The 27,193-nt window shown below is 36.0% G+C and overlaps 1 protein-coding gene across 8 annotated transcripts; it reads left to right on the top strand.

Moving 5' to 3' along the window:
• Window positions 1-8,347: 8,347 nt before the first annotated feature.
• On the top strand, window positions 8,348-17,720 carry LOC121997224 (SUPPRESSOR OF ABI3-5-like). 8 transcript variants are annotated; one of them, XM_042551533.1, is made up of 16 exons: window positions 8,348-8,650; window positions 9,094-9,225; window positions 9,427-9,467; window positions 9,735-10,500; window positions 10,583-10,654; window positions 10,728-10,820; window positions 10,889-10,968; window positions 11,548-11,701; window positions 12,973-13,060; window positions 13,120-13,211; window positions 13,277-13,345; window positions 13,444-13,614; window positions 14,874-15,060; window positions 15,321-16,283; window positions 16,616-16,809; window positions 17,313-17,720. In XM_042551533.1, exons 2-16 carry the CDS (start codon window positions 9,178-9,180, stop codon window positions 17,490-17,492), a joined length of 3,198 nt encoding a protein of 1,065 aa, XP_042407467.1. In that variant the 5' UTR covers window positions 8,348-8,650; window positions 9,094-9,177; the 3' UTR covers window positions 17,493-17,720. The 8 variants fall into 8 exon arrangements, with proteins under 8 accessions (XP_042407467.1, XP_042407464.1, XP_042407463.1 ...); XM_042551530.1 differs by having other exon boundaries at window positions 11,545-11,701; XM_042551529.1 differs by having other exon boundaries at window positions 16,616-17,542.
• The last annotated feature ends 9,473 nt before the right edge of the window (window positions 17,721-27,193 follow it).

Genomic DNA, 27,193 nt, shown 5'->3' with positions numbered 1-27,193 from the left:
CAGTTTTTTTCGAGCATCCACAATTAAAGGAAGGCATCATGGAGCTATTATTTTACATAATCGACATATAGCAATGATCAAACAGTTTCCCTTTTGTGTTTTCTTGGACATACAAGAAATCCAACATATCTATGATACACTGGTCAATATATTTAAAAATTGAGATTTAACATCTGAAATCTTTAGATTCTCAGGTACAACTCCTAGTTTTTAATAATTTATTTTAAGCACCAAATAGTTTTAGAAATTTAATTCTTATTTTTTTTTGCATTTTGGTATATAACAAACTATCTTACAATATAACTATTAATTTGTGATTTTCAGGTATACCTGTTGCATTTACTTAAAGAGACGTATCTTTATTGCTTGGTATTGCAGATTGAGGTGCTTCAGTTCCTTTGAATTCAAATCAAGCAAAACTCAAAACTGTGTGTTGTTCATTGAATTCTGGAAAGTGCACTGTTCCATGCCAAAGGGCACAACATAATAATTTCATTGGCAGTGGTTATAACCTAGGTTTGACATCATATCTACTTTATCCTCGCTCAACCCTTTCCATTGCTCGATATTTTGGTAAAATCTGATTACACTAGGTCCTTCAATGGATTTGGACCAAAACTCACTGATAGATTTAGAGATGTTAGATTGCATCCAAATCAATTCCTATGTCTTTCTCATACGTCAAGGACTCCAACGGTGTCGTCTATTGTTGATTTGGATCTTTCTGGAGGTGATCGAATTTTATGATACATTCAGTTAGAACGTGGGCCTGATATTGGAAAATATCAAGCCAATAGTTATTCATGATGTGACAAGTGTATGGTTGAATAATTTCCTAAATAACAAATAGGGTTGTAAATTAGGTTTCAACTCAAAGTTATGAATAAAAAAATAGGGTTTTGTTGTGCTCGTAAGACAAAATTTGAAAGTGTGTACTGTTCATTAAATTCCAAGAAGTGCATTGTTCCGTGCCAAATGACATGACACAATAACTTCATTGGCTGTGGTTAGAACCTAGGTTTAACACCATATCTACCTTCTCCTCGCTCAACCCTTCCTATTGTTCGATATTTTGGTGAAATCTGACTACACTAAGTCCATCAGTGGATTTTGGTCAAAATCCACTGATGGACCTAGAGATGTCTGATTGCACCCAAATTAATTCCTGTGATTTTTTCATGCATCAAGGACTCCAATGGTGTTGTCTATTGTTGATTTAGATCTCTCCGGAGGTGATCGAATCTTACAATACATTTCAGCTAGAACGTGGGTCTGATATGGAAGTATATCAGACCCATGGTTATTCCTAATGTGAGAATTGTATGATTAAATAATTTTCTAAATAACAAATAGGGTTGTAAATTGGGTTTCAACTCTAATTTATGACTAAAAAAATAGGGTTTTGTTGTGCTTGCGTAAGGCAAAACTCGAAAGTGTGCGTTGTTCATTGAATTCTAGGAAGTGCACTATTCCGTGTCAAATGGTACGACACAATAACTTCATTGGCGGTGATTATAACCTAGGTTTGAAACCATATCTACTTTATCCTCGCTCAACCCTTCCCATTGCTCGATATTTTGGTGAAATCTGACTACACTAGGTCCATCAGTGAATTTTGACCAAAATCCACGGATGGACCTAGAGAAGTCAGATTGCACCCAAATTAATTCATGTGGCTTTATCATCTATCAAGGACTCCAACAGTGTCGTCTATTGTTGATTTAGATCTCTTCAGAGGCGATTAAATCTTATGATACATTTCAGCCAAAACGTGGGCCTGATATGGAAACATATCAGGTTCAAGGTGGGTCTGATATGGAACCATATCAGGCCCACGGTTATTCCTGATGTGAGAATTGTATGGTTGAATAATTTTCTGAATAACAAATAGGGTTGTAAATTAGATTTCAACTCTAAGTTATGACTAAAATATAGGAATTTATTGTGCTCGTAAGGCAAAACTCGAAAGTGTGTGCTGTTCATTGAATTCCAGGAAGTGCACTGTTCCGTGCCAAATAGAACGACACAATAACTTCATTGGCACTATTCCTTGATACATGAGAAAACCACAAGAATTGATTTGGGTGCTATCTGACCTCTCTAGGTCCATCAGTGGATTTTGACTAAAACCCATTGATGGACCTAGTGTAGTCAGATTTCACCAAAATATTGAGCAATGAGAAGGGTTGAGCGAGGAAAAGATAGATATGGTGTCAAACCTAGGTTCTAACCACTGTTAATGAAGTTATTGTGTCATGCCATTTGACATGGAATAATGCATTTGCTGGAATTCAATGAACAACACACACTTTTGAGTTTTGTCTTATGAGCACAATAAAACCCTATTTTTTTAGTCATAACTTAGAGTTGAAATCCAATTTACAACCTTATTTGTTATTCAAAAAATTATTCACGTTCTGGCTGAAATGTATCGTAAAATTTGATCACCTCCGGAGAGATTTAAATCAACAATAGACGCCACCGTTGGAGTCCTTGATGCATAAGAAAGTCACAGGAATTGACTTGGGTGCAATCTGGTCAAAACCCACTGATGAACCTAGTGTAGTCAGATTTTACTAAAATATCGAGCAATGAGAAGGGTTGAGTGAGGAGAAGGTAGATATGGTGTCAAACCTAGATTCTAACCACTACCAATGAAGTTATTGTGTCGTGTCATTTGGCACAGAATAGTGCACTTCCTGGAATTCAATGAACAACACACACCTTCGAGTTTTGCCTTATGAGCACAACAAAACCTTATTTTTGTAGTCGTAACTTAGAGTTGAAACCCAATTTACAACCTTATTCATTTTTTCAAGAAATTATTCAACTATACAATTCTTACATTAAGAATAATCGTGAGCTTGATATGTTTCCATATTAGGCCCATGTTCTGACTGAAATGTATCATAAGATTCAATCGTCTCTGAAAAGATCTAAATCAACAATAGACTGCACCGTTGGAGTCCTTGATGCATGAAAAAGCTACAAGAATTGATTTGTGTGCAATTTGACCTCTCTAGGTCCATTAGTGGATTTTGACCAAAACCCATTGATGGACCTAGTGTAGTTAGATACCACGGAAGGATTGAGCGAGGAGAAGGTAGATATGGTGTCAACCCTAGGTTCTAACCACTGCCAATGAAGTTATTGTGCTATGCCATTTGGCACGGAACAGTGCACTTCCTGGAATTCAACGAACATCACACACTTTTGAGTTTTGCCTTACGAGCACAACAAAATTCTCATTTTTAGTCATAACTTAGAGTTGAAACCTAATTTACAACCCTATTTGTTATTCAGAAAATTATTCAACTATACAATTCTCACATCAGGAATAATCATGGGTCTGCCTGACTCATTCTAGTTGAAACTTATCATAATTTAGTCATACCTTTTAGATGAAACTCAATTTACAAGCACCCACTTTGAAATATCTAGACAATTGACACTTCTCATATCAAAGATATCAAATTTACAAAACTCAACACAACTGTTTATCTTCAAATTCATGCAAACATATGCCACTAAAAAAAATATGGATGTACTATATACAAAATTTTCTAAGGTGTACTACATACAAAAGATATTGATCCATTCTGCCTTCATACAAAATATATAAATCAAACATAATATTCCTGCTTAAAAAATATTTCTACATACATATACCAGTAAATCAATTAGCAGGGGTCGACGACATTCTACAAGTCCTTCGATTATGGCCAAGTTATTTGTAGCGGCTGCATTTGATTTTTTTACTTTCCAGTTATGTTTTGACTCGATCCGTGCCTTCTTTCACCTTGGGCTGTACAAGGCTGTGGGGAGATAGAACTATAAAGTTGTTTACACCACAAGGCCAAAATTCCTTGCTTCGACAAGGATAAATACGATCCATGTATGTGGCCTTCGAAGTTTGTGAATGGAAATAATACTGACAATACGACAGTGTATTCATGTTCCGATGAATGATTACATCAATAGCATGTGAGCAAGATAATCCAAAATTTTGAAACTCTTCGTAGTTGCAATATTTTCTTTCCAAATCAACAATGTATGAAGTACCTTGAGTCTCTACTTCCATTTCAGTTTGAGAGTAGGGGTGAACTTTATATGGTCTTGCTTTATCTCTCCTTGAATCCATTTTTATAGTAGAATTAGGTGTCAGAGCACCCTCCTATTTCAAGCCTTTCTCCATCCGGTTATAGAACCATTGAGCTACCTTTCTTCTAATATTATCAATTAACTTGTTTATGGAAAGTTCATGTGTATGCTTGAACAAAGCATTTAAACTCTCTATACAATTAATAGTTAGCATTGTATACCTTCTCCCACTAAAATGTGCATTATCCCACCTTTTAGGGTCAATGTTCTGAAGTCACTTATGAGCATCTAGATATTTTTCAAGCATGGACTACATTATGAGATCATACTGGAGTGTTATGTTTGCTCGTGCTTCTGCCCAAAATAAGCCTAAAGATGACCTACTGTCAATATCCGTTACCATATTACAAGACATGTGGTAGCAAAAAAAAATATGATGGGCAGTCGGATAGACTTTCCTAATTGTTGATATAATACCACGATATCTATCTGATACTATGCTCATTGACAGCTAAGAATTTTTTTATATGATCCAAAAACCACTCCCATGCAGATGCACATTCAACTTTAGCGATTCCAAAGGTAACTAGGAGGACATTCCCATTATCATCGATCGTTGTAGCCATCAACAACACAATCGGATACTTTCCTCTTGTAAGAAATGTGGCATCAATTCCAATCAATTTGCGTAGATACGACCCGAATACTGTTCGACATGCGCCAAAAGCCCAAAAACATCACTAGAATTGACTGTTACCATTCCCGTGTAGTGATATATAAGTTTTATGACCCCTGACTCTCAACTCACGCAGATATAGTGGAAGATCTCTACATGCTTGATCATAATCTCTAACCACCTTTTTCATCACTTTCTCCCGGACTATGTATGCTAATCTGTACGATATGGTCACGCCAAACCTACCTTTTATATCAAATATAATCATACTTGGTTTGTACTGTTTGTTAGAAACCATTTGCTCTTCAATAAAAAATGTTACAAATGAGGAAGAGCAGGCTTGATGATCAACACTTTCTCTTACAGTGCTACATTGGTGTTCTTTTGCATATTTTGTAACCCTAAACTCCAAACCACCTCGCCCAACCACTCTCCATGTACATGGTTGGTTAATGCAGATTGCTTTCACTTTATTTATCCAAGTTTCAACTGGGTTATATCTCATATTTTTATTTATGACATGCTTTACAAGTGCATTCTTGAACTCTTGTCGAAAAAGAAAAATTTGTCCAACATAGAATTTATCCTCATCTCTTATCTCTCTAATAGGTCTGTGCAGCAATTGAGAATTCAAAATATATAAATCATCAACAATTATGAACTCCTCCTCTAAGTCACTGTACTGCTCTGGGGAAATTAATCTTGTTGAATCTGCATATCATCAGCTAAGAACTCTTGTACATCTATATTGCATTGTAATTCCTTTGAAATCCAGATACAATGCTCTTCCTTCTCACTCCAAGTAGAATCAAAGTATTTTACAAGTGTTGTACCAGGATTTTGAACCTCATCTTCTAGGTGACTTCCTTCTTCATTTAAATCAAAAGGTTAAATTGCTTGTATTTCTATTTGTGTTAGCCACACCAGTATACTGAGTAGTAGACTGAGTATTAGCTCTAGATAGTTCTATTATATTAGCTCCATATTCCACAACAGAATTTGCATCAAACGTATTCTATATTTCAGAGAAAATTTCTTCAGCAATATGATCATCTCTGAAAAATTAATTCCAAACTAAGTTAGCAAAGTTACAATGTAAGAATCAGTGGTGTTAAAATTCAAAAAACAACCAACACTAGAGCATATGTACATACTAGATTTTCATAATTGATAAGTGGATTTTGAACAAAACACACGGATGGACCAAGGGTATTTGAATTTAAGCAAAATATAAATCAATATGAAGGGTTGAGCGAGGAGTGCAGCTGTTGGATTTCAATCACTTGCTCAAAGTGGAGTTTAACTTAATAAGCTCAACAAAACCCAATTGTTTAGGTCATAACTTATATTTTAAACTCAATTTACAAGCCTATACATTATTCATGTAATAATTCATTATACAGTTCTTGTATCAGGATTAAAAAGAACCTGATATGCACCATATCAGGATCAACTTGGGCTTGATATGCTCCCATATTATGACCAGCATGAACCTGATATGTTTCTATATCAGACCCACCTTGGGTCTGATATGTTTCCATATCAGGCCCACGTTTTGGCTAAAATGTATCGTAAGATTCGATCACCTCCAGAGAAATATAAATCAACAATAGATGACACCGTTGAAGTCCTTGAAGCATGAGAAAGCAATAAAATTGACTTGGGTGTAATCTGACCTCTCTAGGTCTATCAGTAGATTTTGACCAAAATAGACCTAGAGTGATCAGATTTCACCAAAATATGGATTAATGGGAAGGGTTGAATGAGGAGAAGGTAGATATGATGTCAAACCTAGGTTCTAAACACTGTCGATGAAGTTCTCGTGTTGTGTCATTTGACACGAAACAATACACTTGTTGGAATTCAATGAACAAGACACACTTTCAATTTTAACTTAGAGTTTAAACTCAATTTACAACCCTATTTGTTATTTGAGAGATAATTCAACTATACAATTCTCACATCAGAATTAAAAGGGCTTGATATCCAATATCAGGTCCATGTTCTGGCTGAATTTTATCATAACATTATATCAGCTCCGGAGAGATCTAAATCAACAATAGATGACATCAATGGAGTCCTTGATGCATCATAAAGCCACATAAATTGATTTGAGTGCAATTTGACCCCTCTAACCGAATGGACCTAGGGTTTTTGGATATCAACATAATTACAATTTATAATAGGAAGGGTTGAGCGAGGTGAAGGTAGATATGATGTTAAACCTTGGATTTGATTAAAGAATAACATCCTAGTCTTTCTTGATATTACATACCAATTTGTAGCAAATACTATGCGTACATAACTAAACCATATCTCTTTTCTTCTATCAAATGTAGTCTCGCTTGAAATTTGTCCTTCCACGTCGATTTTCTTCAAAGCAGTAATCCTTCGAAGTAGCACTCTTTAATGCCTTACAACCAAACTCAAGCTCTCTACTTACTTTATTGTAATTCACAGCATAAATGTAGGAAGAGATATAGCAAAGCAGGAAGAGGTTTGTGTTGAAGTTGTAAATATAAGAACATGAAGAGAAAAGAGAGAAATAAGTGAGACTCATGATGAGGTGACGTGCATTTGAACCATACAAATAACTTTTGATTTAAATATCTTAAATTGTTGCTTGGATGCATTAGAAAACAGCATCCGGAGGGAGAGGATTTAGGAGGTTGGCGGGAGGGGTAGGAAAGGAATGACATTGTTTTAGATATTCTTTTTGGTAGTTTTGAAATTAGGCGGCTTGTTTTGATAAATAAGGAAACTTGACTGCTCCTTTTGGTAAAAAGCTGAAATGATTATCCAAGTTTAATTTTCTTTTAATTAACATTTATTTATTATCTCTTAATTTAATCTTATTTAATTATTAAAAAATTATTTTAAATTTTATTGGGTTGATTAGTGAGTTTAATATTATAAACTTATTTATTTATTTTAAATATTTTTTATTTATAAATTTGATTATATTTATTGATGATATTCATCATATTTTTGCTGATAGATGTTGTATTGTTCATAAATAATTTATAATTTTTTTTTCATTGAATATATATGCATTAATATATATATCGTGATCGGATTCTGATTGGATCATGACCAAAATTGGTAGCGTTGCATCTGTAGCGTTGCAGCCGATTTTAGCCATAAAACGATTGAGTTTTAGCAACGATCCGATCGGAATCTAATCATGATTTGGTCGGGGGTGATCTATCGGCATCTAGTGGAGATTAGTAGCAGACTGACCAGAGACGCGAGGGAGAATAACAATCAGTGTCTACGGCAGTAGAATTGGAGCTCGCGGAATTAGATTTTGTATTTTTTTTCTTTTAACGCATTTGTTCTTTAACGCATTTTTTCTTTAATGTGGCATGTCCAATTCAATCAAACTGTAAGCAATGCCGTAGGGTAAATATAGTTAGTTTGCTTATAAATATTTAATTTATTTATGGCCCTAAAGTAAAGTGAGGCGGATTCATTGATACGTTGGAAGTACGAGGGGTTTGAAGAAAAAGAAAATAAAATATAAGGGCAAATGAAAATTTTGCTATATTATATTACTGATTTACCCAAAAAACCAACCCTAATTCCTCCCGACGCGAAGGTTCGTTCTCCCTTGCCCCAATTACTGACGCGGGATCTCATTCTCAGCCGTGCTGCTCCGCTCCCTTCCAACTTCCTGCCTTCCGACGGGACTCTCTCTTATCGCCTACTCTGACGTGAGCACAACCAAGCCGCTCCTTTCTTGCACGATCCCGACGAATTTCGACCTCCTCTTCCTCGTGCATGGACGCTGCGCTGTTGAACTCTTCCCCCTCCTTGCGCGGGCGCCGTTGAATTTTCTTCCCTCCTCGCGCGACGCTGTCGAGCTCCGGTTAGGTAACCTTCCTTTGCTGTTCTTCTTCCCTTTGCCCTTGCAGATCGGTGTCAATTTTTGTATCCGCACCCGGTGCGGACGGGATGTATGCCGTGTCCGAGTAACAGGTGTTGAGGATTTCTGGATTTGTACCAGAATTCCAAAGTGGATTGATATACAAGGATTAGGTTTGCAGAATTACTAGAAGCATCTCTTTGTTTGGGTTCCATGCAATTGGCCCGGGCTACTAAATTTGATATTTTCTTTGAGGGCATCAATCCTTCTTTGAAATGATTACTACTCGACGTATGTGATTTTTCTGAAACTTCGAAGGATTGCATGCTCGTCATTTGACATCCCAAGGATGGGTGTTTATTAGTTTGACGATTCAATGCAAAAAGGTTGGCTATGTGGGTTAGTTCTTTATTGACACTGGCATAATCATACCTTTGTGCATGAATTACAGGATAGATATCCAAACAACCTTCATTCAAAAGTCAAAAGTGTGAGATCAACGAGAACCTTGCAGGGAATACTGGTGCAATCTGCAATGGATCCTGGGCGTTATGGTCGGCAACAAGGATGGGATACTAACAGCGTAATTGCAGTTTCCTCTTTTGTTACCTATAACCGGGATGCTATAGCAGATTATGCACATGACATGTGCTCCATGTTCAATGTCATGTCATTGTAAAAGAACTGTTGAAGAAAGCTGTGGGACAGTTTTTATATGGAATGGATTTCCCTACCCCTTCCATAAATATTTGATGCTAACTTGCTTATTCTGTTGAATCTACAGGCCTTAGAGGGGTATGGTCCTGCCCATGAGCAAGATTTCAGGTGAGTATTAAATAATGAATGGAACATTGTGGGCTATGTTATGACTTCTTCATCTTGTTTCCCCCCCTATAAATCTCATAATTGTTTGTAAATGGTTTATCACTTCCTCCTGGATGCGAGGGCTCAGAGTCTTATTCATTTTGGAATCAAACTTTTGTATGATATAATAACATCAATCATTTGATCTTTTGCACTATTTTTTGGGTTCTGGTTAACTGTGCTCATTATATCACCCTGTTTCTCTCCATTGTTTATTTACTATTGCAGGTCTGGTGGATCCTATGGTGGTGGTAGGAGGTTCTTATCAGATGGATTCCCCAGGGATTCTGGTTATCCAAGGAACTCCTTCCATCATGACATGCTTGATAGGGATATTTATCCACCACCACATGTTCCTGGTGTCTGGTCTCATCCTAGAAGAAATTTTGATGAAGAATATGCACTCATCAGGGATTCAAGAAGGAATGTTGAGCCATATCATGATGTGGATAATTTTGGTGATCCAACAAGTTATCGTGAAGCCAATTCTTTTCATGATGTTGATAAGTTTCGTGATAGGTATCGTAGCATGGAAAGATACAATGATGCTGATAGTTATCACGATTATAGATATGATAAACATGGTAGGTTTGGGGATAGGGACCGAGAAGAAGTCTGCAATGACTATGAAGTGAGGCATCATACGTCTCATCGAAATAGGGAAGATTCTCGAGATAGAGATTTTGATTATGATCGGTATAACTATGATTCTGACCATGAAAGAAGCAAAGGGGAAGGTAGTTGGCGAAGACGTGGATCTCATGATCGTGATCATGAAAAGAGGGGTTTAAGCAGGGAAAAAGATCAAAGCCCATACAAACAGCGTGAGCGCTCCCGTTCCCGAGGCTTTGATGATCGGTCTAGATCAAGATCTCCTCGAAGTAGAAGTCGTAGAAGTCATAGAGAGGATAGCTATGATGATGTGCGGTATGATAGAAATGATAGGCGGTGGGATTATGATCATGATGAAAAACGATATAACGACTCTTTTGTGGTATGCTTCAAGTTCCATATACTGTATTACTTTATGTATATCATAGTTGACAAACTCTATCTTCTCTCTCTTTTTGTTGCAGGCTCCATCTGCTACAATTATTGTGAAGGGTCTATCGCAAAAGACAACTGAAGAAGATTTATATCAAATTCTTGTATGAAATACATTCATAACTGATTTCTTGGTTGTTTATGAGCAATCAATTTAGTAGTTATAATTTCTGTCAGGCTGAATGGGGACCACTTCGTCATGTACGCGTTATTAAAGAGAGAAATTCTGGAGTCTCTCGTGGTTTTGCTTTTATTGACTTCCCTGACATGGTACCTACCTTCAAAACATCTTACTTAACCTCTCTGTATGTATCTTTTTTTACCAAACTTATGTGCAGGATGCTGCACGTAAGATGATGGATGGCATGGGAGATAATGGTCTAGTAATTGATGGAAGGAAGCTCTTCTTTGAGTATAGGTACAGACTTTATGTGGAAAGTTTATACATAAATTGGAAGTTTACATTACCAGCCATCTAAAATATAAACATGCTTTCGGTGGAAAAACACATTGAAAACAAATGGATTTCTACTCTTCAAATGTTATGTCAATTTCTAGAACTAATATATAGTTTCTTTCTAGAACAAGAAGATTTTTCATTTAGTTATACATATACTAGTCAACCTAGACATACAAGGAACAAGAGGATGGTAAAATTCGGCATGCTTCTACTCTATCAATCATTGATGATACAATGAACTGGACAATTGAACCATGAAAGCCCATCACTGGCATAGTTATAGCAGCATTGGCATTAGTCCAAAATATGTAAATCCCTTATCTATGTACTGTTGTGCAAATCAACCTTGTTCTAGTTTATTCAACTTAAGCTAATTATTTTCATGTCATCTTAATTGAAGAATGTTATACAGTTATGTTGTATGCGCTAAGGGAGATTCTATGTTTATTCCTCAAACTACACCATCATATTGGCTGTGCTATCTATTTTAGTTCTGTTGCTACACTTTGTTGTTGATGTCCTTCTCTGATGCAGTAGTAAGCCAACTGGTGGGACTGGTGCACCTTCTTCAGGACAGGAAAACATGGTTAAATCAAGTCAGGGGCATGGGAAAAACATTACTGCACCATGTGATTGGATGTGCCTCATCTGCGGCTGTTTAAATTTTGCACGGAGAACATCCTGTTTCCAGGTGTGTTCCTCATTTTCTGTCTCTTTTTTGTACATTTTATTCTTTAGTTAAGTGATACTAGATACCATTTTTTGAGTTACAGAAGTTTGGTAGAATTGGTATTTTTAGTTTCAACAAGCTCAACAAAGAAGTTTTCAATGAATATATTTCAACAGCTCAAATACTCAATTTACGAATATCTTATTTTCTCTTTCTTTGTGCTTGTTCCATTTGCTCAGTATCTTCATTTTTGACATTTGGACTCTTAATCTACTTTTGCATGCTGGTGTTAAATATTAACACGTTGATTTACATGTGGACATGAAATCCCTATTGATCAAGTGTTGGAAATTTTTATATCTATGTCAGACACTAGGATCCAAACTCATTGTATCTTTGTATGTAAGCCTGAGCAACATAGTTCATTCCAGTATTTTCATGCCCTTCATATTGCAGTAGAATTGAAGAAACTATTCATGGGCTACTTTAAACATGTGCCTCTTTTCAAATGATAGATTATTAAAATTGTCATTTCATGTAGACTATGGTCCATTTTACTAACCATCTTGATTGTTCTCTTAGTAAATGGTCATTGTCTGGGATTAACCTTTTCTTTATTCAGTTACTCTTTCTGAACATGTAAGACGTTTTTTGGCCACACTTGCAACTTAAAAATGCACTCTGGAATCAATTACTTGTGGCTTAAAAAAATTACTTTTTATTCATTTAAATATTTAAAAGGAAATCTACTGTCAAACAAAGTTGCAAAGTGCATAACTACTTGTAGGTTTCCTTCGCTGAGTCTTTTTTTTTAAGTTGTTATGCTTGTGTTGTCCTTTTGGTTATGTATATTATTTTCATTACTTTATGTTGTGGTGTTCCTTTTTTTTTGTCACTTTGTATGTCCAATAAGTTTTTGTTGTGTTCCATGTATTCTTTCTCTGGTCTTTTCCCGCAGGGATTATGCTTTAGCTATTTCTGTATTAGTTTTCTGTATTAGCAAGGGGGGTTGGACTGCCTTTTTATCTTGTGCAAAAAGGAAAAAATTATTATTTTTTTCATTGTCAGCAATTTTTGGCAATGGTTTTGTTGATTATAATGTAATTTATTCAACAACATCACTGATTTTTCATTGGATTAATTTTAATTTTTTTTTTTTGACAACTGATATGGCTATTTCTTTTATTTGAGAAGATGGTCTACTTTGAAGTCTCATTTAGAGTCCATGTCATTTTCTTTCATTCATGTTCTTGATTATGTTATGATCTCTTAATCTTCATTTTTTCTTCCAGTGCAATGAGGCACGTACCAATGATGCTCCTCCAGCTGATGTAGCAAGCACCTATCCAGCACCATCAGGGAAGAGGGGTTCAGATCTAGGTATGCCATTTTTTTAGATTAGAAATTTGCATTGTCACTAATAAATTTTTCATTTTCAGGTCCTACTCATGTTTTAGTTGTACGGGGGTTAGATGAAAATGCAGATGAAGAAATTCTTCGCTATGAATTTGCCAAACATGCTCCTATTAAGGTAGCAAATATAGTATTAGAATGTTATTCTTTTCTTAGTTGTTAACTAACTCTTTTCATCTGCAGGATCTTCGCCTTGTCAGAGATAAATTCACCCATGTGTCTCGGGGATTTGCTTTTGTGCATTTTCACTCGGTATTTGCATTTTCTATATATATATATATATATACATAATTTTTTACCTTGTCCCTTGTGACAGGCTTAACAATTCCATTTTGAGTTGGGGATTTTAGGTTGAAGATGCAACTAAAGCTCTTGAAGCGACAAATGGAACAACCCTGGAGAAGAACGGTCAACTCTTACGTGTAGCATATGCCAAAAGTATTCATGGACCTGGATCAGGAGTTCCACAATCAAGCAGTCTTGCAGCAGCTGCTATTGAGGCGGCGACATTTGCTCAACAGGTCATTTCCTAATTCCCATACTGCTAATCTTCATTCCTTAAAGGTGCCTTGGTGGCTGATATTCTTGTCAGTGGTGTATATAGGGTTTTCAAATTTTTAATATTAGATAAGCAAATGAGAACATTGTAGTACTCAATTGATTGGGTTAATGATTCTACTTCTTTCATTCTGTCATTGCATTTTTATGACTATTATATTTCTTCTCAAACCTTAATTTCTACTGTTCTTTTATCAGCATTACAATATAGTTAAAATGAGTTAGGATTAGATAGTTAAGGAATCTAAATATTGGTTGTATTAGACCAGGAGGTTTAGTGCAATCAGAATCGACAAGAAAAATGAAATATATATAATCGAAGTACTTAATATATGAGATTAAGTGTTTAAAATCTTAAGAAGAATGGCTATTCCATGTCATTATATATTCAATTAGTAATAAGCAATATATAAATAGTGTTTCATTTATTAATTTAATATTAAAAAATAAAAAAAAACTTTATAACCAATAATAAGACCACAATTTTATCATAGATCATTCACTAACACTTTAGTGTTAGTATTCAGTATTCAATGTTATATGCTTTAGTCCAGCCCCTAACCACATTCAAATTGGGTTTTAGTTGAAAAGTAGATTTGGGACTGTTGTTTGAGAGTGGATTTGTTTCTATATAGCCTCGTGATCCATAATAACCATGCTCGACCAATAGTGAGCAAGAGAAAGTTGGGTGAGTTGAGTCTGATAAATGATGGCAAGGTTAAATGTGTTATCCTTGATCTCGTGATGAATCTCAATTTGTGCCAAAGACTAATCTATTTTTTGAACATGAATATTAGATATTTGTGCCAATTCTACAACTAGTTGAAAATGACTATTTATTCATGTTCAACATCTAATATTTTTGGTATTTAATTGGGTGAAAATTGTCAATCCTCTCCCCTTAGATAAATGTCTAGTCTCCTTTTGTAGAATTGTTAAGCTAGTGTAGCAATTTTAACTCAGTTTGTCATAGTTTCTTTTGTTCTACAATATTTTTCATCACATCTGTTCTATGTTACAGTGACATGAAAGAACTTTATGCATAGGAATTTGGATATAGATACTAACAATTATACTCTCAGATTTCATTCTTGCCAGAACATGATTCCTATATCTTAACTTCTTTGTCAGTAGTAATGTATATTGTAATATTTAGTTGTCAGAGAAATGGACTATTCAATTTTTTCTACCTTATTGATGTAAAACTAGTTCTTTCTTTTAGTATGATGCTGTTGGCTGGGCACCGAAGGAGTACAAACCAGATCAGAAACAATCTACATCTGGGTATGTGCAAGGTAATACAGAAGCTCAGAAAGGTGGTTCTGCACCACAATCTGGTTTTGTGTGGGATGAGAAATCTGGCTATTATTATGATGCTGCCTCTGGCTTCTATTATGATGGAAATACTGGTGAGTCCATCAAGATACAACAGAGGACAACTTTTTTTTTGTGCTAGGGTAATTTTTTTTGCAGAAAGTTGTATGATGTTATATCAATAATTCCTTGTTAAATGTAGGTTACAATTTAATGCAGAACATATAGTTTTAGAAAGTATATTTTAGCACATCTACTTTCTTTTGTTATCAATGTTAGATAATTCCAGTATATATATAATATTGGAGCAGATACTAATATTCAGGATCTCCATTTGTGATATTGTCTTATGCAGGTCTTTACTATGATGGGAACAATGGGGTTTGGTATTCTTTTGATAATCAAACTCAGCAGTATGTACCTTGTAACGAGCAGAGTAATAACAAGGCAGCTGGAGATGCGACTGATGAAACTTCAAAGATAGCAGACGGAACCACAAGCAAAAAAGTAGTGATATCTGCACCTACAACTACTGTGAAATCAAGTGTAAAAGCTTCATTGCCAGATGCAGTTCAGGCTGCTGCAACAGCAGCTTTAGCAGCAGAGAAGAAAGAAAAAGAAAAATCTAGAGAGATAAAGTTGGCATCCAAAACTAGCCTTTTAGCAAATAAGAAGAAGATGAATAATGTTCTGGCAATGTGGAAGCAAAGAAACCATGAGGGGCAGGCTGCACGTGTAGTTCTTGATGATAAGGAGCCATCAAATTTGACCAGTGATAAATCAAACAGTACTTACTTTGCACCTGGAGCATCAACTACAAAAAACAAGATAAAAATTGATTCTGCAAATTTGAATAGCTCAACTTTTGCATCTTCATCTACTAGCCGTGGGGCTGTTCAGGTTATCACTTCTGAAGCACTGGACACTGATTCACAGATTAAGCCAAGACCCATCAGTAGTTCGGGGGGCACAATCATGGGTGTTATTAGAGGTTCAGGAAAAGGCATTATAAAGTCTGATTCAACTTTTCCTGTCTCTGGCACTGGAGGTACATCACTAACTACTGCAACGGCATACCCAACAGAAGCAAAATCTGCTACCACACCCTTCAAGACTGATGCATCAGCACTAGGTTCATATGCATCATCTTCATCTGCTGGACGTGGTAAACGCAGGTTTTCGGAGGCACCAGTGCAATTGACTTCCAGAGATCAACCTCAGACAACTTATAGAGATAGAGCAGCTGAAAGAAGAAATCTTTATGGTTCGTCAACTTCGATAGGGGATGATTCGTTAGACATGGGATATGGGGATCCAAGTAAGCATTGACAACTATCATTCCTTCCATGACTGTATATCATGCTCATATGTGATTTGTAATATTTGTGTTAAAAGATTCTGCTTTTAGTCACACTGCCATGTCAACCTCTAAAAATTTGCCTGTGCCCACCTTATCATCTTGTAAATTTTTACTCGCAACTAATTTATTAGTTCATTCCTGTAGGAATTTAGGCATGATAACTTTGATTCTGTTCATACATCCTGGCATTAGTGTTGCAATGGCTTGTCAAATCTTCCAAATCGACAGTTGAATATTTGATATGCTTGTCAATACATATATTCACATGCTGGAAATGGCTTTGTTTGAAGACTGTGATAACCCGTTTCGAAAGGGTTCTTTGTCGGTAACGGGGGCAATGCCCTTTCCCCCTGGAGTTGGGGGACTGACTGCTGGTGATACAAGCGATATTGAGAATTATGAAGTGATTACCTCTGATCGAGCCCTTGATGAAAACAATGTGGGAAACCGGATGCTTCGCAATATGGGTTGGCAAGAAGGACTGGTACCTCACTTTCTCTTGCCTAATTTTATTCTGTATTTTATCATCTCACGAGCTATGTATTGCTTGGCACTTCTGTGTTGGAAGTATAAGATATATTCCCCATTTAAGGGTCAATTCCATCATACTCCCCAGATAGCTTTTCACCTATCCGTTAAAGTTAATATGAAATTGTGGGATTTACCAACTTATGCATATAGATGAATATAGGTGCAGTTCTATGTTTTCTTCACCATAGTTGTGATACAGAACAGTAGATAAATTTGAAAGTTTCATGTTCTAGGCATCTCAATTAGTTGTTAGTTCAATTTATAATCAGGACAAAAATGTTATCCTATAGGAAAGATAGTTTCTGTCCATAATCTAACTTAAGCTGAGATGGCCACTCACGGAAAGTTCTCCATGCAGTGAGGATATTTTGTATTTGGAACTATGGTTGTTTGGCTCTGACATCAGTTTTGGTGGTTGTGTTTCTTGTTCCTTCTTGTTTACTTATGAGCAACCAGGGACTCGGCAAAGACGGAAGTGGCATCAAGGAACCTGTCCAGGCAAAAGCTGTGGATGATAGGTCAGGGCTTGGAAACCAGCAGAGGAAAACAGACCCTTCGCTGGAGGCACAAGCTGGAGATAGTTATCGAACCATCATTCAGAAGAAAGCTATTGCAAGATTCAGAGAGATGGCATAGTGATTGCAAAAAGCAATGATTGGCCAATATGAATTCCGCTTTTTTTTTTTATCAAGAACAATTAGTATAGTTTCCTAACCTTCTTCCAGATATTTCTTTCTGCAAATATTCTGTTTTTCATTTATTACTTGAGCCATGTTCTTACAAATTGTGGTTCAAGTTAGTGTTGTGGGATTTGTGCCTGTTTTGAAGTAACTTTATAATAAGTGTAGTTGCTACCTTTGTTCACGGTTGCTTATTGGGAAACTTGTTTGAGCAGTTGCTTGCTATGGATGAAAAATCTATTCCTTCCATTTCACCAACCATTGCTTATACGGTTTTCTGCCGTATTCTTTGTTTTTAGTGATGTAAATATCATCCTATTATGATCCCTTAATTTTCAATGTTGTATACTAATTGGGATCTTCTAGAATTTTGCACCTTTTAATTGTCAAGCTTCTATTGCCTTGCCAACTGCTAATTAGTGTTAGGGTTGATAATATTTGCCAAATCAATTGGTAAAACCATAGGTAGTTAAATTTGTTGATGTATGCCAATGGAAGCGTTTAACAAGCTATTATAATTGGCTTTATATCTATGAAATCTCATCATTTATCAGTAAAGAATTGGTATGATATATTGGTAATGTAACATATGAACATAAAAATTAGAATTCTTATCAATATTATTTAGGTCTATTAGAATTGGGTTTGTATCAATAAAATCACATCATTTATTCATAATGAATTGGTTATGATGTATTCATACCACAATTTGCTTTGTATTAGTAAACCTCATCATCAATTGGTTTGACATTCATACCACAACATATGAACATATAATGTATTATAGACAAGCAATCATTATGCTTGAATTGAGTCATTCTATTCCACTTAGATTACAACTCGAGCTCAACCTCATGAAAATCTTATATTCCCTAAAAAAGTTTTATGTGGGAAACAAAGCTACAAATTCTCACTAGAAATATGACCATTCTACCTTTAAGTCCGATCAGTTTAAAACACCTAACTCTAAATCGGTTGGGATTGAATTGACTGTTTGAAAGTAAAACTGGCTTGAAACTCGAAGCTGAGGGCATTTCCACATATTGCTTCTAGTTCTCGTAAATTCTGCTCGCAATAGACTCGAATTCGACTTTTGGCAAATGCAATTATTTATAGACTTTTTCTTGCTCCTTTTTATTGGAGAACTCTATGAAAATTTATACAGTAAAAAAAAATCGAATTAAAAGATTTTGAATATAGACTTATTAGTAAAAAGTTTTCACCTAATTTTGAATTGACGAAATAAGAATGACCCTATTTTACTTTATGATAAAAAGGATTCTACTCCACCGGCACTCTTTGATAACAAAACATTCAGCAAACATATGACCTCTAATATATCTAGGATCCTGCTACCTATAAAAAAAAAAAAATTATAAAGATCTACCCGAGCATTCCATTTCTTCACTCTTCGTACTTTTGGTCTCCACGGAACGTCTAGTTGGAATGATAAATTTATTATAATGGGACGTAAATTAATTTTTGACAAGCCTATAATTTTAGGAAAAAAACTCTTCACATTCTTAGATATTTGACGATCAATTATAAATTAACCTTGTGATTTACCTCCTTTCATATAATTTATAAGAGACACCTACATAATCATCTTTTACTACAATATTACGACACGACAAACACCTACCCGAGCTAGTAGTTCGGTTTGCCCAAGCATACTCGAATCTCAGTAGCATTGATTTGTCTCCCCAAGTTGCATTTTCATTATCCCGAGACATGCTTGCCCTCCTAAACCGATAACCCCAAGCTACGCAGGTTGCAACTTCACTTGCCAACCACGCACCTCCCCTAAACTCTAATGATGACTGAAATGCATGATATAGAAGCCTGTAAAAACTTACACCGATCTCCTTGTCGTTCCTGTGTCACTGCAGATGGAGGTGCTTGATGTCGGAAGGGCAATCACACAATCGAAAAGCTCTTCACAGATCCACAAACCAAATCCTAATTTGTTCTTGGATGTACCTCTATACAACCTCTCCACTTCCTTAAATTGCACATCGTGCAGTAGTGTCGAAACTGCACTAAGTGCAGAAATTATAAGTAGTTGCAGCAACTGTTAACATCTCCCACTCGTTCAAGTTAAGCTACAAAGGTAAATGGTTACATAGACCAAAGAGGTACCTAGTCACGTAGACTAAATAGAGTCGGAGTCCATAGTCACAAAGACTAATAGAAGAGCATCCAATTCATTTCTTGAGAAAATGGTTCGTGCGACAGTAAGTATATTGAGCAATCAATGCTAAGAAAGTTGTTACACTTTACTTAGCAGTTCACATGATGACACTTAGTCACTTTCATACTGGCACATAGTCTTTCTCCTAGTGGTACATGACCTTTATCTAGGAAACATCCAATTTTTCGGTGGCACACAACCATTATCTTGGGGATATCTATATCTTGTTATTTACCTAGATTAAATAATTTTCATTTACATCAAAATGAACATCTCTAATCTCTCATAATGACTATTATGTCAAGAATGTATTCCAAATATATTCAATATTCACAATCATTTCTATATATAATAGAAATGAGTCGACCACTGAATAACATCAAAAGATATAAATCTATTTAATTTTCCTTTTTAGCTTGAATCCATTCATTTTAATCAATCACTTTCCTAATCATGTTCCATAGACTGCATCATCCATAGTCATAGATTTACATGCTAAAGTAACATATTCTGATTAAAATTTCAAGTAAACAACTAAATAATCACTAAGACAAATTTGTTGGGACTTTCGAGCCGCAAAAACCTTTTTTGCGTTACGGAAACCCCGAAGTCCCATGCCACTGGATCCGTGCGAAGAATAAAGGAACAAATTTTTTGTGTACTTGTTTTCTAACTTAGATCTACACTAGACTACATGGTAGAGAAGTTATACCTTTGATGCGAAGCCCTTCGCTTATCCCGCTCGTCCAAAGTTTGCCGGATCTCAAGGGTGTCAAATGAACACCCCTCTATGTGTATCCACACGAGCAAATAGGTTGAGAAGAAACCTTAGAGTGTGCTAGCACTCTCAGAGATTTCGGCCATGGTGGAGGAGAGGGAGAGAAGAAGAAGCAAGGAGGAATAATAATGATCGATTCATCAAAATAAGAGTAAAAAATGGCTTAAGTATTTTCATCTAATGAAAATACTTAATGCACATTAACACCATTAATGAGCCTCATTAATGAGCCCTAATGAGTATTTAATGAATATTCATTCTTCATTAAATGACCATTTTGAAACTCATTCGAAATTTGAATCTAAAATTCAAATTGAATTCCATTTATCATTGAATTCAAAATTCAATGAATATCATCATTAAGCCTCACTTGAGTCTAACTCAAGTCTAGCCTCACTTGAGTCTAACTCAAGTCTAACTCAATCGAGTCTTACTCAAATAATCTAATTTGGATTACTCTTAATTTAATTTGGTTCATCACATGAACCTAATCATCTTGGTTCATCATATGAACTGAATCTCCATCTAATTGCCCTTTGTGTGTGACCCTATAGGTTCTTGTAACGTTGGCAATGCTCCTAAACCCATTTAGAAGCATAAGTAATGAGCGGTATCTAGCAACACATCATTACTACCCAAGTTACAAGAATGTTGAGATCCAACATTACCTTGTGACTATTAATTGTGACTCTTCACAATATATGACAATGCCCTTCTATCCTTGACATCTAGATTGATCAATGTGAGGTATAAACCGTGTCATCCTCTGATCAATCTAAATCTTGAACTCCAAGTCGACTCACTCTAATCAAATGAGCTCAATATCTCATATTGATTCATTTGGGCATGGCCATGCACTTAGTGGTCTCACTTTATCAAGAATAATGATGTCACTAACGTTATATAGGAGGGATAGATCCCATCTACATCACTCACATCCCTCCGCATAATTTGTTACATACCCAGTAATCGCCTTTATAGTCCACCCAGTTACGGGTGACGTTTGACGAAGCCAAAGTATGTAACTCCTTATGTAGGGAACCATGGTGACTTCAGGTCCAAGGACTAATAGTCATACTAATAGCTACATGAGAAAGTATATGACACTCATATAACGATCCATGATACTTTCTCATGACGGGTCATTCAGTATACATTCTCCAATGCATACCCATGTGTCAACTTGATATCTCTATATCCATGACTTGTGAGATCAAGTCATCGAGTTGACCTACATGCTAGTATCGTCGTATTAACATTGTCCCTAAATGTTAATACTTGACTAGGAATGATTAAGAGTAGTGTTCTCTATATCATCTCACTATCGATTCAACTAATTGATTGATATAGATAAGAACCTTCTACTCAATGACGCTATTATATTTAGTTATTTGGCACCAATACAAGTAAGTATAATAACTAAAACAAATATCTTTATATACATAGAAATATGATACAATGAGTCCATACAACAATCATCAAATGATTGGCTCTAGGGCTCTAACTAACAAAATTTTGTTGAGATCAACCCATAATCTCAAGGGCTCACATAGTGGAGAAGCAGGGATGTAATCTGCTACTACCCTTATTGTCGTATAAGCACATGTTGTATGAATCAAATGCTATAATATTTATCTTTTTATCATAAAGAACAATGTTTTTTGTATTTAACATTGTACAGATTTCGATCTAGACATTTAAATTCCTAATTCAGAATTCAACCTATGATTTCTAATCTGACTTCTAAACATGTATAGTAAATGGTGTCATTTAGTTCTATTATCTATGTTTAAACGATCTCATCTTGATACAGATATTAAGGTGATCCCAGCTTATAGGAACATAACAATTTTAACAGCTACATAAGCCAACAACTACATAAGTTGTCCTATAAGTACTGGTCTTACCTCTATTCATATAAATAGAGATGATTATCCATGTGAGAGAACTAGTCACTACCTACCAACATATTCACCCAGATCTTAAATGAATATAACAAAAATAACATATACACTGAATATGTGGTAAACCACACAATCAAATCACAATATCTGATTGTTATTACTATTATATTATACGAAGTCTTAAAGATTTTGCATGTTCTTTAAATGACTCTTTAGTCAATGACTTAGTAAAAGGATTTGCAAACATAATATGTGCAGGGATATACTCAAGAATTACCTTCTTTTTAGCCACAATATCCCTCATAAAATTATACTTAATTTCTATATGTCTGCCTTTGATATGATCTTTGGGATTCTTCAAGAAAGTTATTGTAGCTTGATTGTCAAAGTAGATGTTACTGGACTCCCACTGTCTACAGGAATTTTTAGATGTTTCAGGAACCTTCTTAACCAGATTGCTTCTTGTATAGCCGCTGAACGTGTCACATATTTAACTTCCATAGTTGACAAAGCTATACAAGCATATTTCTTACTGTTCCATGAGATAACACCACCATTTAGCAAGAATGAATAGCCTGATGTGAATTTTTTACCTTCCAGGTCCCTAGCCCAATCTACATCTGAATAGTCTTTCAGACACATATCTGATCCTTGAAAATAAAGACAATAGTCTATTATTGCCTTCAGATATCTGAATATCCTTTTTATCACCTTGTAGTGTCTCGATCCTAGGTTTTGTTGGTGCAATATCCCTTGGGTCAAGGTTGACCGATTTGACTAAGCTTGAGTTGACTCAAGCTTGAGTCTTGCTGTTTATGTTTCGATGTTTGATAATACATGGAGACTGATAATACGTGGAGATTGCAAGTGCAATCATCCGATTGGGAGATTGCTGGAGCAATTCCCCTCTGGTCAAAGTTGACTAGGTCAATGTGATGAAGAGTCAAGTAGGTCAAGGTTGACCGGATACTTGACTGGGAAAGTCCTAATTGGAGGTTAGACAAGGGAAAATCCTGGTGAGTGAAGGCCAATCTGATCCTAGGTTTTGTTGGTGAAATATCCCTTGGGTCAAGGTTGACCGATTTGACTAAGCTTGAGTTGACTCAAGCTTGAGTCTTGCTGTTTAGGTTTCGATGTTTGACAATACATGGAGACTGATAATACGTGGAGATTGCAGGTGCAATCATCCGATTGGGAGATTGCTGGAGCAATTCCCCTCTGGTCAAAGTTGACCAGGTCGATGTGATGAAGAGTCAAGTAGGTCAAGGTTGACCGGATACTTAACTGGGAAAGTCCTAACTAGAGGTTAGGCAAGGGAAAATCCTGGTGAGTGAAGCCAGGTGAAAGACCTAGTGAGTGAAGCTAGGCAGTTGGAAAGTCCTGGTGAGTGAAGCCAGGCAGTTGGAAAAATCCTGGTGAGTGAAGCCAGGTGAAAACCCTAGTGAGTGAAGCTATGTGAAAATCCTAGTGAGTGAAGCCAGGCAGATGGGAAGTCCTGGTGAGTGAAGTCAGATAGATGAGAAGTCCTAGTGAGTGAATCTAGGCAGAAGGGAAGTCCTAGTGAGTGAAGTCAGACACGTGAAAGTCCAGGTGGGTCAAGGTTGACCGGACACTTGATATCGATAAGTCCAAGTGTGTCAAGGTTGATCAGACACTTGGCATGAGGAGAAAAGAGTCCAAGTGGGTCAAAGGGATTGACCGGACACTTGGTGAGGAAGTCCTAACAGATTGAGGGTGATCGGATGCTAGGCATGATATTCTAACAGGTCATGGTTGACCGGATGTTGGTTCTAGGGACTTTGAACTTGATTTGGTAAGTCTCTAATGGGCCAAATTGATCAACCGATCGATTGACTCATGCCCAATCGATCGGTTGATCGATTGGGCGAGGTGCCGGGACAAAACTTCTCCCAATCAATCAATGAATCGATTGGGGAGAATCTTCATTCGCACAGACGTCCTCCCAATCGATCAGCCGATCGATTGGGAGTCTCCAATCGATCGGGTGATCGATTGGGAGGCTGAAAAATCACACGATAGCCCGGGAAATCACATGAGACATGTTGAATCGATTGGGCAATCAATTCAAGTAATTTCCAAGAGCACAGAGGTGCTCTGGATCAATCAAGCGATCGATCCAAATCCTCCCCAATCGATTGAGAGCAATTCAATCGATTGGGATCTGACCGTTGGGTCGCGATAAAGCCGTTGCCAGTGTCTACTTCGGCAGAGTTTTGGGTTTCTTCTCCATGCTATCACTGCGATTTCTCCACAGAGACTCACGCCAGTTCTTGAAGCATTCTTGGAGCAAGGGTTGCTGTCCTTCCAAGATCAAGAGGCGTTCAACACAAGAAGAAGAAGCTAGGGTTAGGGTTTTATGCTGTAAATCTTGTAAGATCTTACTTGTATTCACTTCCCTTTCTTTCTCCTTGTACTGAGAGTGTTGTAAGGCTTCCCCGCCTTCGGTAGTTACCATAAAGGAGTATTTTCATAGTAGAGAGTTCTCGTGTGCGTGGATCCTTGGATTAGTCACTTCTTCTTGAGGTGGATACCATGTAAATCCTTTGTGTTAGAGTTGTATTTTTGTTTCTTGTTCTTTCCGCTGCATATCATCACCAAGAAGCAAGCAACGACGAGCACGATGAGCTATTCACCCTCCTCTAGCACATTTCGACCCTAACAGGTTTAACTGGAAGCAACTTACTAAGTGAACAACATAGTTGATATCTGGATATGTACGCAACATAGTATACATCAAACTACCAATAACACTGACATATGATTTTTTATCCATCTCAGCTATTTCCTTAGGAGCTTTAGGACATGTACTCTTACTCAAAACAATACCTTTCATAATAGGTGTATGTTATACGTTACAATTAGATATGCTGAAATAATGTAACATCTTATTTATATAAGACTCTTGTGACAGATCCAAAAGTCCTTTAGAACAATTTTTATGTTAGTGTGTGTACTTATATGCCAAGACACTCCTTATCTATTTTGTGGATAATTATTTTGTAAAGGTAAGTATTTATCATTAATTATTTACTTTTCTGTATATATATGATTAATGAGAAAGTCTCACAGATTAATGGGTATATTAATTTGAAAATAGTTCTTAATCGGATAAATATCTAGAGAGGACATGGATATCTAGATCAATGATGAGTATGACTAGGTCGAGATAGACCAAGGGATAGATATCCAAGTTGTACTTGAGGGTGCCTTGAGTTTAGAGGTACATTGGACATGACTCACTTAAGAGGAAACCACATATTAAGCATCATTGGTCATTCCTCTTATGAATGAGTGTAACTGACCTTTTGACTTGAAATCTTCATTTATTCTATGCGTGGAGTTATGTGCTTTGACGCCGTTAAAAGCAGTCTTTAATTGGATTGTAATTAATACGATAGTTGGGCATATAACAAAGCGTAAAGAGAATAGTGTTGAGTAAATAGAGGATTCATCGCTCTCTTGGATTAGGAGTTGACATTCTAACCGCTTGATAGAGATATTAGTGACTCGAAATCTATGGCCATGGGAGGAATGATTTATCATTCAAGAGGAGTGTATTATATCTTGGAAACCAAGTAAAATAATTAATTTGGTAATGATACATAATGTACCGAATTAATTGGGATGTAGGCTTAGATGAAGAGATTGAATTACACAGTAATCGGTTCATGGTGGTTTATAGTTTATAATTGATATTAATTTTATCACGTTGGGTAGCTAAAAATTGTTGCTAGACGGTTACCTTAGTTTGTGTATGGATTTACACTGCCTTCGTGTATAAAACTTAGAGGGTCGCACACATAGCACGTAGACATGAACAATGGTATCGGAAGCTGGTCGATATCAAGATCAAATATGAATTTATTTGATATAAAGAAGAGAGAATTCAAATATCCATAATTATAATAATTAATGGAAAATTCGAATAGTCATCATAATGATAATTAATGGAGAAGTTGAAGAGTCATCATAATGAAAGTTATAAATGAAGAATTTATGGAGGTTATAACTCTTCATCTTCCTAATTAATGAAGATCATAAATGATGAATTAATTGAGACCTTAACTCTTCGTATTCCTTGGAGGTTATAAGTAGCCATCCTCGGAAAGATTCAAGAGACGAATTCCTTCTCTTGATTTCTCCATCGTCAACTTCTTCTTCGCTTTCTTCCATCAGAAAAGATCGGTAGTGCTTCCAAGGGTTTGTCGATCCAAGAGGCTAGCACCTAACGGATCGTATCAAGTTCGTGATCTAGTACGTGTGGATACCGTTAGAGGAGTCACATATGAGACTCTTATCTATCTGTGATATCATTCACACCTATCGAGAACTCAAGGTATGTTTTTATATTATTTTATATAAAAACTATATGTACCACGAAAAGATCCATGATTCAGTATATGTCTTCCGCTGTGCTCTAAACCTAACAGTGGTATCAGAGTCAATTCGTGGTTGTATCATATAGTACGAAGTCGATTCTTCAAAACTTATTTGAGGAATCAATGTTTCGAGAGATTTCAAAGAAATTTTAATTTCTTTATTTCAAGTTATATGCCTTAACATTTCATGATAGCAATGAATTTTATCTAAAAACTTGTAAAGTAATACATGTTGTAATTTAGACATAAATACTTTATGACATAAGTATATTAACATGTTAAAATCTCCGAGGCTCTATTTGTCTTAAAAAAACTATAAGGATTAATTGAGATAAATCTCGTAATGAGATAGTGTAAATGCACAAGAAGTTAATTATAGTGAGA

The sequence above is a fragment of the Zingiber officinale genome, chromosome 6A (assembly GCF_018446385.1).
Source record: "Zingiber officinale cultivar Zhangliang chromosome 6A, Zo_v1.1, whole genome shotgun sequence".
NCBI classification, from domain to species: Eukaryota; Viridiplantae; Streptophyta; class Magnoliopsida; order Zingiberales; family Zingiberaceae; genus Zingiber; species Zingiber officinale.
The sequence above is the reverse complement of the archived record's forward strand: the minus strand, read 5'-3'. Positions and strand labels throughout refer to the sequence as shown.

Bases quoted from the DNA above. Each gene is read 5' to 3' on its own strand.
- LOC121997224 (XM_042551526.1), top strand. From the start codon at position 9,178: ATGGATCCTGGGCGTTATGGTCGGCAACAAGGATGGGATACTAACAGC. The intron at 11,702-12,972 runs GTGTGTTCCTCA...TTTTTCTTCCAG, and splicing joins GGAGAACATCCTGTTTCCAG to TGCAATGAGGCACGTACCAA. The intron at 13,212-13,276 runs GTAGCAAATATA...TTTCATCTGCAG, and splicing joins CCAAACATGCTCCTATTAAG to GATCTTCGCCTTGTCAGAGA.